General features: G+C 42.7%; 1 protein-coding gene across 1 annotated transcript in view; it reads left to right on the top strand.

The window, feature by feature from the left end:
• The window catches only part of dync2h1 (dynein cytoplasmic 2 heavy chain 1), a 557,731-nt gene that overhangs the window by 385,293 nt on the left and 157,352 nt on the right, over positions 1-15,086 (top strand). The window contains 2 exon segments of the mRNA XM_080731168.1: positions 1,833-1,943; positions 13,121-13,190. Of these exon segments, the coding sequence (XP_080587294.1) occupies positions 1,833-1,943; positions 13,121-13,190 (181 nt within the window).

The raw sequence follows: 15,086 nt of genomic DNA, 5'->3' as shown, positions 1-15,086 counted from the left end.
TACCCTACCAACTGAGCTAGCGAGTGGCTAGCACTCTCTTGGTGATGTCTCCCCGGGAGGTCATCGGCGGCTGAGACGGCACGGCTCCATCGTGGATAGTGGCGTGATATGGAGCGTCGGGTGGCTGGTAAACCCTACATAGTGGTTTCGAATCCCACAAGGGGAATGGGCCGGAATGGGTGCTGGTCCCTCATTGGCTGTTAATGATGACGTTACCAGAAATGCTGGTCGCTGATTGGCCTCAGGCTCAAACGCACACAGCTACCTACCTACCTACCTACCTACACATGCAGCCAAACGCAGTACTTGCACGCTCTGCTGGCCAAGTAACCTACGTTCAGAACCACTGCCCCAGGCATGTCACAATAGGTGGATATTAGGTGAAAACAAGCCGATAAACAATCTAAAAAGTAATTGTCTGCTTTTGATGAAAAGATTGGTTTTAGAGAAACAAGGAGTGGGCCAAGCAGAGAGTCCTGGGGAAACCCGGTAAATGGAGTAGTAGCCTACAGCAGGGGTCTTAAACGTTTTCAGGCCAAGGACCCCTTAGTTGAGAAAGAGATGAAGCAGGGACCCCCTCAACCTGTTCATAGATTCCATATAGTTTCAGCGTTTGACAGCACAATCATCAGTGTATTTTGGATTCATGTCAATTTGTGTTTTCAGATATTTAACCACTTGAACCGTCAATAGTTATAAAACGTAACCTTTCACTCTATACTTAGTGTGCTCTTTTTCCCCTCTACACCGGGGGTCTTCAACGTATTCAGGCCGGGGACCCCCAAACTGATGGGGAGATGGAGCAGGGACCCCCTACCACCTCGTAGGGTGGGGGGGTCGGGGCTACGACATATTTTTTATTTTAAACATGTACAAGTTACAGCGAGCAGGGTGGGCCGTACCACTACCATTTCTAAATATACTACTTATTAACTGAGAAACAATGGCAATAATATCAACAATCTGTCAATTGCATAGTAATCATATATTCAAGCTATTCAAAATGGATAGAATCATGATTTATTTTTTAACAAATGTAAAAAAAAAAAAAAAAACATTTTTTGAAATCTTTTTTTTTTGGCAATAATTTCGCGGACCCCCTGCAGTACCTCCGCGGACCCCCTAGGGGTCGCGGACCCCCTGTTGAAGACCCCTGGCCTATAGGGTTTAAGTGTTCGTTTCTACCTGTTTAAATTGTTGATTCAAATAAAGCAATCAAGCGTGTGTGTGTGTGTGTGTGTGTGTGTGTGTGTGTGTGTGTGTGTGTGTGTGTGTGTGTGTGTGTGTGTGTGTGTGTGTGTGCGCACGTGCGCGTGCGTGCGTGCGTGTGTGTGCGTGTATTCCTCCTGATCAACCTGATCAACCCCTACACCCCCACCCATTCACTTAGATCAGCCAACACGGGGATGCTGACAGAACCCTCGCTAAAAAACCCAGGACAAAAATCCACTCGTCCGAGACAGTTTGCCCTCCTGGCCCCAAAGTTGTGGAATAAACTCCCTGTCGCACTTAGAACAACGGACTCACTCGCTAGCTTTCGCCGTGGACTGAAGACTCACCTGTTCAGACTCCACCTAAACCCATAGCACTACTGAAACACTCAATGACCATACATGAAGCTAGTTAGCATCTGTTTTTAGGTTTCTTAGAACTTGTATTTCCTTGACTGATTATATTGTTTCCTAGATAGATATTCATTTGCATTTGTTATATTGCTGTTGATGTACTGACATTTTATCTTGTTTATTATTGTGATGTTTTATCTGCTTATTGTAAGTCGCTTTGGATTAAAAGCGTCTGTAAACTGTAAACTCTCCATCTCTTCCCCACAGGAGCTGAAGGGCCTGCAGCCCAAGGCAGGCTTCCGCCTGTGGCTGACAGCCGAGGTTCACCCCAAGTTCCCTCCTATCCTCTTACAGTCCAGTCTCAAGGTCACCTACGAGGTACGCACACGCACACACGTGCACACACGTGCACACACACGTTGGCATTACTATACTTATGAGGACGTTTTAGGATGGTGATTTTATGAATGGTATTTTTTCATTTCATTCCTTTGGCCATTTTTACGCTAACGCTAAAGTCCCGCTGCAACGCATTGTGAGATTATAGAAAATCTGTCTTCGGTGCACGACATGGTTGCGCAACTAAAGGTGACTCTCCACCAAACAGACAAGAGACTCTTTCCAACTCGATCAGACTGGCAGTCTGTGGCATTTAGTTGTCAAAGACTAAGCACAAACTCTAGTTGACCGAAAGAGCATTGTTTTTACGCATGCAGATTCTCTGAAATGCTGATCTGTGTGCCAGTGTGTTGCCAGGTGTGCTTATAGTTATTATAAGTGACTTTGGGCTTGTTTTCCTGTAATGGTGCTTGTAAATATTCATAGTTGCTTATTCGGGCTTGCTTTCAAGATAGATCCCCACAGGAGAATCGCGTCCCCGTCCTCCCCCGTGGGACGGGAGGACGGAGTGTAAAACCAAACCTTAACCCTAAACCTAACCTCAGTAAATCTAACGCTGGTGAAATGCAAACCACGGCGGCGACGCGAATATACATCGCCCTTGCTGCTTCTGCACCAGTAGCAGACTAGAGGTCAACTTTACAGTAGAGTATTTACCCCCCCTCATCTCTAACGACAGCTAGCGAGGATTGCAAATGACTGAACATGCTCTGTTCTTCATCAACGGCATCTTGTCGACTTCTTCCGTCGCCGAATCACCTTGAAGCTGCCTAAATGCTCCAAATGAATCCATACGATGTCAGAACTTTCTCCCTATCACATATCCATCAAAAGTTTCTAATTGACGAGGCACCTTTCATACTCATTTAGTCTGCTACCAACCAAAGTGAGGTGATTTCTCTCCCCCGCTCAGTAATCTGATGGAATTAATCACAGCTGTGTAGCTCGTTCTGTCTCCAGCACTTGGACAAGTTTGTGTACATCTACTGTAGCATGGATATTTTAATACCTGGATATGGGACATTTGGACATTTTGTCATAGAGGTAGGAAGTGTTGCAATTGTTTGACAGTGTGTGCTCATGTATGGTCACTAGACGGGGAGCATAAACTCTGTATAAACTATTTCTCATATTCTACGAAACTTTTGGCCCTCACAAATACAGTAATACTAGTACAAACACTCGCACGCGGGCACACACGCAGGCACACACGCAGGCACACACACACACACACACACACACACACACACACACACACACACACACACACACACACACACACACACACGCACACAAACATTATATATCTCTCTAGAGTACAGTAAGTACATACTGTATAGAGCTGCGTATTCTGTCCCCGTTGGCTTCAGTCTCAGTGTTATTGATGCACTGCTTTGTGGGGTGGTGTTACTGGGCCAGGAGGGTACAAGTATGTATAATGCCAGTAAAAGAGATCCGTGTTTGATCCGTCATTTAGGACGGTATCAGGAGTAGTTTACAAAGCAGTAGAAGTAGGGTTTTCAGCTGTCGTTTTCTCCACTGTTCTAGCCCCATTGCTTTGGATTTAGACTATGACTTGGCACCAAAATCAGCTGCAACTCTCTTACAAATTCGCAATTCGGACAAAACAATGAACAATCCGAGAGCTACAGAATACAGTACAGGTGTCATTGAGCACCCCTCCTATCTCTGTTGTGTGTGTTGTACCGTGAAGTCTTAAATACAGATTATTGAGAGAGAGACAGACACAGGCGCTGACATAGTGGGCGCATGCGTGCTAGTCTAGAGCGCAGCCAGTTACTCAACTTTTGTACGTTTTTTTTGAGTATTTCTCAGTCAACCACATTCCTGATACTCAGGCCGATTTTCACACGTTCCCTTTGTCCGAGGGAACACGCACAGCGGCGGTGCCCGCCCCCCCACACTCCCTTAGAAGCCACTGTCTGTGATGTAAATACATTGACTGAAATACTGTAGCCTACTTACTTAAGTATACAAAGGGCACCCATTTGAATAGAGAAAAAACAGCGCCCATGTATACAGATATAGATATAGATATAAGGCAAGTCACCAGGGCAAGGCAATTAAGACTGGGGTGATGTGCTTTCTCCATTTAGTATTTGTCAGTCGCTTAGCAGCAGAATTCTATATCAGTTGGAGCCTCTCAATAGACTTGTGGAAGAGGCCAGTAAAGACTACTTTGCAGGAGTAAAGGCTACTTGAAATGAATCCTTTTGTTCAGCATCCCTCATGAGTTAAAAACATAGACAAAGAAAAAAAACCTTGGCAATGTTTCTGAGATGAAAAGAGGCTCCAACACCAAGACTTATAACTTCTGTCTTAATCGATGGGGTTGGATTCCCAAGACTGTTTCAAAGCGCATGCCTTTTGTTTTGAGGGCCAGATAAGCAGATTTCAGTTGTATCCTTATATTGCTTTAGAAAGAGAGTCAAGCCAAGTAAACTTTTATTATAGCCCAATATCACAAAACATGTCCTAAAGAGCTGTGCATAAAAAAAACAATTAAGCAACAATAAAACAATAATAAAACAAAGTACTGCAATGCATAAATACACACACGTGCATATGAATCGCATACATAAATCAATGTAGGGCATTTAAGATTAAAAAGGAGCTGAATGAATGTATGTAGTGCTTGGTTCAGACTAGGTGATACTGTATCTGTTCATTCATTAATTGATGGCTCATGTATGTTATGGTATCATTGTCATAGCTATGGAGGTTTGCTTTGTGTGCCCTGTAGTATTGTTAAGTTGTAGCATATAAGAACCAAAATCTATAACATGATCTATCTATTGACATATTAGCATATGAAAACACGTGCACACAATAGCCAAAAGGATGAACACAAGTAAGCTTGCACGCTTATTTCCATTGTGGTCCTTTCACAGATGGTTCGATATACAACAATAATTGTGACCGTAGGTCGCATTTACTATGAAAACCTGCAGCGTGTCAGTCATGCAGTCAGTCACGCCTCATGTCACGCTCCATATATGGCCAAGACAGAATTCATTTGCAAGTGTGACTTGTGTCACGGCAACCACACTTGCAAATTAATTCTGTATTTGTCCCTTGTATGCCCATACATGGGGTACCCTGATGCCATCAATATTTAAGCCCATATCTGGGAATGCCCCTATATGGACATATTGTGTCAGCGTCATGATAACCAGTGTGGTTGTCACGGCGCGAGTCACACTTGCAAAATAATTATGTCTTTGTCCCTTTTATGCCCATATATGGAGATCCCTGATGTCATCAATATTAAGTTCATATTTGGGAATGCCCATATATGGACATATTGTGTCGGTCTCTGTTGTTTCAGCGTGACTTCGCAGTAAGGGTATCTTACTGGCATATCAAATTATTGTTTTGATTGTTAAACAAAGTTTGCAACACTGTTGAGCCTCCCAGTGGGATCAGAGTCAAGGTGAGAGGTGGAGAAGTTGCTTCTGCTACAAACTTGCAACAATCTGCTGCAGAACTTCTTGTGAATTCATCCGTTGTATCATGCTTATTAATATTTCCTTATACGCAGGAAATACCCTTTGGTACAGGCGAGACAGTTGCTTGCCTGGGGCGCCAGGTCTGCTAGACCATACATAAAATAAAATAAAATAAAATCACTTTTGAATTTGAAAGTCATAGGGTCGATTCACACTCTAATAAAGAGCCTAACTAATTTCGGTTCGGCACTAGGCAAACCCAAATATGGTTCGCCTCCCCCGGTTCGGGGGGGGCGTCAACCGACTAAACTCGGCTCCTCTGTGCTACCGAAATGCTGTGACCTCCCGACTTAATTTCGGTACTCAGCGCTCCGGCTGGAGAGTGATGGCAGGCAGGCGCGCGCGACACACGCACGCACACACACACACACACACACACACACACACACACACACACACACACACACACACACACACACACACACACACACACACAGCTTTTGTGCATGTCTTGCTACTCACCGACCGTTTTAAAGAGAAAAGAAAAGCATAGACACAACTTTGCTAATGTTCCGTGTTGATAGGTTTTCCACGACGAGTTGTGACTGCGTGATGATATGCTGATATGCATGCAGCAAGAGAGGCGGCCGCGGCACGTCTATAATGTGAGCTTGTAGATTAAATGTTTTTGCGTTTGTGAGAGTGAGAGAGAGAGACAAGAGACCTATGGAAGAGACCCCGTGTTCACTGGCGCTGCTGCCTGCTGCTGCTACTCAATGAACTTCCAGTCATTCAGCTTGCAGCGCGAGGGTCAGTCAGATATGTATCCGCCCTGCAACGCTCATGTATCGGCCACTAACGTTGTCATGCCATGGACCTCCAATATTTACAAGCGACTTTGGCACTAGCCGTTAAGAAAGTATGGATGAACTCCCCCCGAACCTAAATAATTTTGGGTCGGGGAGCCCTCCCGAACCGAAATTAGTTAGGTTCCTTATTAGAGTGTGAAACGACCCATACTGTGTCACATGAATTGCAGTCATCTTTTTGGGGACTCCTCTCGTAGCTACGTTGTCCATTACAACATTTGTTTTAGTGCAGCAATTCCCAACCTGTGGGCCACGAGGGTATTGCAAGTGGGCCCCAATTCATTGTCAAAACACTGAGATTTTAACATGAACATTATATAAAAAAATTACATGCAAATGTTATTCTTTAAAACCTTGATGTGTTTTCATTGTGATTCCGATGAATAAGAACTTAAACTATACTACTTTGGTTCTGTTGATCTAAGCAGGAACACAATTGATTGACTCATCATTAAATAAAGATGTTCTGGAAATGCACACTGCGCACGGGTCTGACTTGAGCAGCTAAGTCTTAGCATGGCTGCCCTTGTCAGTGACCAGATGGGTGGGCGGCGAACGCTTTTGGAGACTTTCATGTGGGCCCTGATCCAGAAAAGGTTGAGAACCACTGGCTTAAAGCAATGGTTCTCAACCTTTTCAGGCCACGAGCCCCCAAATAATAATATTTATTTAGCACTTGGCTTATTTACACAGGAAACCATTGAAGTATCTCATATAACATTGAATGACAGACAGATAGAACACAGTAATATGCAGTTCATTTTTTTTTAAATAAAAATAAAATATATAAAAAATATATATACTGTAGGAAAATACAAAGAGGGGTCAGGGGAGGCTGTATACACTTAAACGTTATGTTGGTTTGTTTACAGTTGAGTGAGAAAACAACGTTGCACGTTAACCCATTCAGGCCGGGAACACATTTCAGTGTCTGGGAGGGGCTTACAGTACATGTACAGTATGTAGCAACATATTTGTTTTTGTAGGCTAATTTCTGATTTAGGCCTAACTATAGGTTAGGCCTAAGTTAATCATCTGGGGACCCCCCCAAAATAATTTGGGGACCCCCCTGGGGGTCCCGAACCACAGGTTGAGAACCACTGGCTTAAAGAATGCACTGCGAAACAGAGTCAAGACGAGAGAGGTGGAGGATCGCTCTTGGATATGTTCGTGTAAAGATCCACTGCAGCAATGCTTGTGAATTCATCCTTGCTCAAGCTTATTACACATTTTAAGCATCACCAGTTTCAATAATATAATGCCAGCCCCTAATGCAGGGGTCTTCAACGTTTTCAGGCCAAGGACCCCTTAGTTGAGAGGGAGATAAAGCAGGGACCCCCACAACCTTTTCATAGATTCCATATATTTTCATCGTTTGACAGCACAATCATCAGTGTATTTTGAATTCATGTCAATTTGTGTGTTCAGATATTTAACCACTTGAGCTGTCAATACTTAATAAACTTGGCCTTTCACTCTGTACTTAGTCTGCTCTTTTTCCCCTCTACACCAAACCTCTTTGCCGAAAATAGGACACTAGAGTTCAAGTGGTTAATATAAAAAAGACAAAAAATGTTTCTATCACTCAAAGATTTTGAGGACCCCCTGTAGTAACTCTGGGGACCCCCTAGGGGTCCCGGACCCCCTGTTGAAGACCCCTGCCCTAATGGGTTGTGATTCTATCATTGAAAAATGTAACACAATGTTTGAAAACAGAGGCTTGTGAGAGAAATACAGTGGAAAGGGCCAAGGCTTAGCAGCTGGTTAATAGTTGCCAGCATTCTAACTAAACATCTTAAAGAAATGTGCCTTTCTCGCTGGGCATACAGACTTATTATAGTCAGCTATTATTGCATTTCTATAGCTTCCATGCCATATCTCTGTGAGCCAATTCAAAACGAAGATGACTTTGAATTGAAGTGCATGTGCGCTAGTCTTCTGCGTTAACGGGAACAGACTGCATGTGATAAAAATAGCCCTGAAAAGATCAGAGGATGTGAGGAATACTTACCGCTCGCTTATTTAATCATATTCTTGGTGTGTGGACACAACCAAAGGCAAATTGAAATTCTCCCTCTGTCATTCACTTTCCATACAACTCGCCCACACAGATATTACACACACCGAACAATACAACGCGTCCCTGCAGGAAAATTGAGTCCAGTTGATCTCTCTCTCGCTCCCTGAGGCTGAAAGCAAGCGTCACTCACTGTCAGCAGCTTTCCTCTAATAATAAACAAGCCCGCAGGGGTCTCTCTCTCTCTCTCTCTCTCTCTCTCTCTCTCTCTCTCCCTCTCTCTCTCTCTCTCTCTCTCTCTCTCTCTCTCAATCTCTTTTGTAAAGTGTTAAATAGATTTGAACTGCATAGCTCTAACCGTTTTGTTGCTGTAGGGCAGAAACCTATCTCCATATTCATAGTGTTTTTATGTTTTTGTTTTTTTTTCGTTGACGTAGATGAACTTGATGGTACTGAAGCGTCATACATAAGTAACCTCGCCTACCAGGCTTTCTGGGGGAAAGCCTGGTGTTCGTTCACAACAGGCCGTTTGGTTTCCGACCAACGCGGAAACTACTAGAAGAAGCGGCGTCGCTTTGATTTGGTTCCCTCCGTTTGTTTCCCCAATCCCTATTAAAATGCTTGAGTAGCCTAGTGTAGTCTTTCCAGTCGCTACGAGTTGGACTAAAAGATGCATATACCAAACTAATTTTTCAAAAGCAAAACTACTCCGCATCAAGGAGTTTATTAGGTAGGCCCTAAAAGTATGTCCTTGAGCGCAGGGGAATTATTTTGGGTTAAAATTGTTTCTGGTGGATAGTTCCGGCCAAATTGTAGTACTACAACATGACGTGTTGTGGTTTCCACTCCAGACCAGTCACCAGCCCGAAAAGTGAAGTGATCCCAGACTACTCATAAGTATCAAAGATAGCAGATCAGTTTTGGACACATGAGGTTTCCACCCAACAGAGATGATATGAACCCTAGGACGTCGAAAGAAATTAGCCGATGTTCATCAGCTATATTTTTTGGCTAAGCGAGTTGGTGTAGAGGCAACAAAGTAGGCGGCCTATTATAGACAATTGGGCAGTGTTGTATTGGTCGTCCAGAATCTTTTTGAGAAGGAGCACGCGCATGCACACGCATCGATGAAATATCTGGATCTATAGCTGCCGTTCTCCTTTTATACGGAAACTCCACAGGGACATAACTCTGTGGACACTCTCGGCCATTCTGAAGGACAGATTTAAACAAGAAAAAGGAATTGTCGAGCAATACAAATAAGCAATTTAGCGTAATATTTGTGTAATAACACATTTATAACTCATTGAATACCAGTTTGAGTGATCCATTAGTCATCTAAAAGACAGTTATGAATCCTTAACAAAACTAAACAAAACGGATAGTTATAGTACATTTATAAACAGGATATTTATAAATATGCAATTTAGGATTGGGTACTGGGGCATAAGTACTGTCAGAAGTGGGATTCGAACCCACGCCTCCAGGGGAGACTGCGACCTGAACGCAGCGCCTTAGACCGCTCGGCCATCCTGACATGTGTCATCCGATGATGTAATAACAGATTTATAATTCAATGAATACCAGTTTGAGTGATGTACTAGCTATCAAACAGACAGTTATGAATCTTTAACAAAACATTTAACAAGTCATTAGTAACTAATTTTAACTTGTTTAACTAGTTACAACAGATCGTTATTCTGCAGTGTTACCTTACATTTTCAAGCAGCAATAACCACTGGCTTTGTCTGTATGTACGTATGTCCCGTGTCTGTACTGTATGTATGTCTGTATTCATGTCCCGCCCCATCCCATCCCATATTGGCCAAGCTTTGTGGGACTTTTAGGCCAAGCTTTGTGGGACGCTTAATGAAATTAACTCATGAATAGACCACTCACTTCACACTGGGTGTGATTTTTAATATACTAGAGGCTCAGATTCCCTCATACATATGTCACACAACAGAGCTGACTTACATGCCTATACAAGGAGATGTATCTTGCAGTCCTTGTCCCTTTTATGCCCATATATGGAGATCCCTGATGTCATCAGTATATGCCCCATATATGGGCATGCCCCCTTTGCTGACCATATGGAGCTGACTAATTCTCCTGATGCCATAACGACACATTGAGGTTAGACAATTCACTCCATATTTGGGCGTAGCTGCTTTGGAACTCCTGACATTTGGAATAATAGTGGCTAGAAAGCTAGTTCTCAAACCGTTTCATGCCAACGACTCCTAAATTATTATTGTTAAGCCCTGGACTCTGCTGGAATGCCCTCAAGTACCCCTGTTGAGGTGCTTGGCCAAGCCAGAGGCACCATGGAGGAATGGGGTAAATGCATATACGCCATTTTGTTCTACTTCCGGGTGTCTTTCGACTTCCCTCACAGGTGTTACTGATGATACTAATGAAGGGTCTGTTCCATTCTGGTCAAACAGAGTCAGGGTGCTGCTATTGTGCATGTTGGCTCACTGGAAACACTCTGCTACACCAGTGGGTCTCAAAGTGTCCTTTTTTGGGTTCCAAATGTCCCCATACAGGTGTGTAACTCTGAGAGTGTACAAATGGAATCAAATGGACCCTTGCGGGTCCATTTGATTCCAAGGGGGTCCTTGAAATTAAAGAACCACTGTACAATAAATCAAACACAGCCTTAATTAGTGTCATCAGTAACACCTGTGAAGGAAGTCGAAAGACACCCGGAAGTAGAACAAAATGGTGTATGTGCATATAGCCTATTGAACCTGCATTCTCCACAGTGCCAACATGCCAGTTAGAGCAGTGGTTCAACCTGTGGGTCGGTACCCCTAGGGGGGTCGCCAAATTATTTTGGGGGGTCCCCAGATGATTAACTTAATGTGCAACATTGTTTTTCACTCTACAGTAAACAAACAAGGATACAGTTTAAGTGTATGGAGGGTATCTGCACATTTCTAAAGTGACAATTTATGGACTTTTTAATACCTCTAAAATGACAAATTAAACATTGGACAAATTATTTTGGGGGGTCCCCAGATGATTAACTTAATGTGCATCATTGTTTTTCACTCTACAGTAAACAAACAAGGATAAAGTTTAAGTGTATGGAGGGTATCTGCACATTTCTAAAGTGACAACTTGTGGACTTTTTAATACCTCTAAAATGACAAATTAAATATTGGCCAAATGGTCAAATATTAGAGGCAGAAATTGTGAAATTAGCCGATTGTGAGCATGTAGATCTGCTATTTTCACAATATACCTATATTATACAAAATGTAATGCCTCAACTTTAATGCTTGTAAGGTGGGGGGTCCCCGGTTAAAATATGATTATTATGTGGGTCACGGCCTGAAAAGGTTGAGAACCACTAAGTTAGAGGACTATTGATGCATTCATTTCCATCATTTGGAGGGTTTCCGTGGATCGTGACAGCACAGCATGTGGTGTGTCAGTCTAATAATCTGTGAGGGTTGGGAGTTTAGTTCTTGACTAACGAAGTGTGTTAATATTCAATCAATCATCTCACTGACGTTCAGAGAAGCTTAATGAGACTCTTCACAACTCATCATACCCCAAACAGACTGACAGGAAATAAAACTGGAGTTGACTTGAAGCCGAGAGTTAGAGACAACACAGTATTCCAACCACAATCACTTAAAAAGTAGTCAGATTTAGGACTGCAATACATGATTATCTTTGTTAGAGAGAGTTAGTTAGTTAGTTAGTTAGTTAGTAAAATAAATAAATAAAAGAACGATAATCAATTAAATGTATACGTTTGATTAACTGTTACACTGCCAGAGCAGAATGAGTCTTGCCATAAGCAAATATCTATCTCCTTGGGGAAGACTTTATGTCCAGTGTTAAAAATAGCAAAATAGCTCAATGTCAATAGCGCAATGTCCTGCTGCCCTTGCTATGATTTATGTCCTTAGACATCTGATCTTATACCTGGCGCTGTGGCTTAGTTGGTTAAAGCGCCTGTCTAGTAAACAGGAGATCTTGAGTTCAAATCTCAGCAGTGCCTTTTCTCTCACACCCACAAGTGGAGATAAGGTTTAATCTGAAACCACATTCCCTCATTTGACATTCTGTAACCAGATATGTCCCATGTGGCACTGTGGCTTAGTTGGTTAAACATATACAACTCGAAGCTTGTTCAAAAGATACCAAGGATTTGTCAGTGGCGTCACGGTTATGCAACACGGAAATAGCCATAGCTGCTCGCTCTGCTGTGTGTAAAATCCTGATGACTATCTGCTTCTTCTGTTTATTTCTATTTTTCCTTTTTTAATAGATGTTCTCCTATGCAAAGTACTGTGTTCTATCTGTCTGTCTTTCAATGTTATATGAGATAGGCCTACATAAAGTGGTTCCTGTGCAGTGGTGCAATGGTCATTCAATGTTTGGGGGGTCGCTTATCTAGAGACTACGGCAACACTGTTCCTGTGTAAATAAGCCTTAAAGCTTACTAGGATCTCCTTTTGGTTGACCTTGTACCAGTGATTTGTACTGTCATGAAACTGTACTATTTTTTCTATTGCAAACTTCTAATAAATGCTTCAATCAGTCAATCAATCAAACCCAACCTGGTGGAGATCTGCCCTCAGGGGAGCACACTTTCCTAGTTTAATCAGACTTCTTCTGCCCATTCTTCTTTCCATTCTCCCCTTTCACCCTGCCCTTCAATGCCCTTCTTTATGTATATCTACCTTTTTCTTCTTTGATTTATTTTATTGTATTTACCTTTTACCCTGGGTCTTCTCTATGCATCTTCATTTTGTTCCCTCTCTGTCTCTCTCTCTGCAGGCACCTCCAGGGCTGAAGAAGAATCTACTGAGAACTTATGAGTCCTGGAGTCCAGAGCAAATCAGTAAAGGTAGGCTCAGTTCTTCACGCAAGAAAATATTGGTTCTTGGCAATTTTCTTTTTGAAAAATAACGAAAATGGCGGATCTACGAGCTTACAGTGTGTGATTGTGAACTTGTAGATTGGCCTTTCCCCTAGTTTATGTGACACTGTCATATACCAAAGTACATTAAAGCTATACTGTGTAAGATGCTCAACTAGTGGTCATTAGCCCTATAGCAAACCGCGGTCGCGTCCGCGTCTTTCGGCCGTTTTTCGTACCTTCACACCCCCGCGTCTGCCTCCACCTCGCCGAGAGCTATCTTTAGAGGGGTCCCTGGTTCCTGTGCGTTCAGGCATTCCGGAGAAACGGACTCCTTCACCCTGCCTGGTAGGCGAGATTACCTTTTGAGTATAGAGACACACGGGCGACTACAAATATGGCGACCCCACTTCAAGATGCGCTGTGATTGGCCGGCAGTGTATAACCATCGCTGTGATTGGCCGGTAGTGTGATGACGTAATTTTGCCGGGAAATCCCGCCCCTGTCACGGCTAAGTAGAAAACATATAAAGAGAAGGCTTCAGAAGCTGAAAATAAGTGGGGGTTCTAAAACTTTAGCGATTTAACAGTTAGGACAATTTTAAGATTTGTTTTATAAAAAAAGTTACATGGTATAACTTTAAAATAGGGCATTCATGTATGAAAATAAATATTTATTATATTAATTAAATATGGGGAGAAAACAAGGTTTCTGCCCAATATGGTACTTTTGTGTGAGTAAACTGTCTGGACGTTATATGCAATTAATGAAGATGAAACAATTTAATCACAAACAATAACCTGGGTACGCTTTTAGCTTACTCAACCGACATCTGTGATGCAGGGTGTGGCAGACTCCCAACAAACCCCCAGGGTGGGGGTCCCTTCTATATTCATGTGTTTCATTTGTAATCCCACATGGCCATGTTGAGGACCAACACAGGTGTTTCAATGTGTCTCATTGGCATAGAACTAATGTTCTACGCCAATCAGAACACCTGTGTTGGTCCTAGTGATGGGCAATCCCGTTCATTTCAGTGAACGGATCATTTCATTCACGTTCACGGTAATGATCCGTTCAAAAGATTCGTTCAAATGATTCGTTCAAAGTGTGAACGACCCATTTCAGGCATTTGAACGAATCGTTCAGGAGTCATGCTAATGATTTGATTCTTATGAACGAATCACTCATGAACGACACATCACTAGTTGGTCCTCAACATGGCCGGTGTAGGACTACAAATGAAACACATGAATAGCAGCAAAAGACGTTCCCCTATGATTGTGAGTCAAAGAACCACTTACAGTATAGTGCTCTTTAGTGTGGTCTATTCTGTTCTTGTATTGGGAAAATTGTCCATTTGTATCGGTATTAAAACAAAAAGAAAAAAAAGAAAAAGAAAATCCACCTCAGTATAAATTTCACGCTGAAAACAGGGTGCCAGACTCAGTGGCTTTACATAAGCATCCATTACAAGTGACAGTTGCTTATGCTGCCACTTTTACAATAATGTGTTTCAAAACAGTTCCCGTCAACGCATACAGCTCGTGTCTCATCCTATGAATTTAAATGTGTATGGCAGGCCATTAGCATGGCTAATATTCTGCATAGCTAATGGTAATGCCTTCAGTCTCAGGGCCACAGCTGACCTCAGCAAACACTTTGCATTTCAACGCCGCTTTTGCATCGCTCTGAGTAGATGTTTTTATTCAGTCATGAGACACGGTGGCAGAAACCATGTTGACCTACAGTAATAGGCTCATTTATGATCCCTTTACGTACTAAAGTAAATAAGTGTCTGTTTCAAACAATGCACTCTCTCACAAACACTTTCACAAGAGGGCAGTTCAACGCGGTGGTGTAACGCTCGCTTCACGCGGCACC

Source organism: Nannobrachium achirus (genome assembly GCF_963921795.1).
Source record: "Nannobrachium achirus genome assembly, chromosome: 8".
Lineage (NCBI taxonomy): Eukaryota > Metazoa > Chordata > Actinopteri > Myctophiformes > Myctophidae > Nannobrachium > Nannobrachium achirus.
This window is presented reverse-complemented; position numbering and strand designations above follow the sequence as displayed.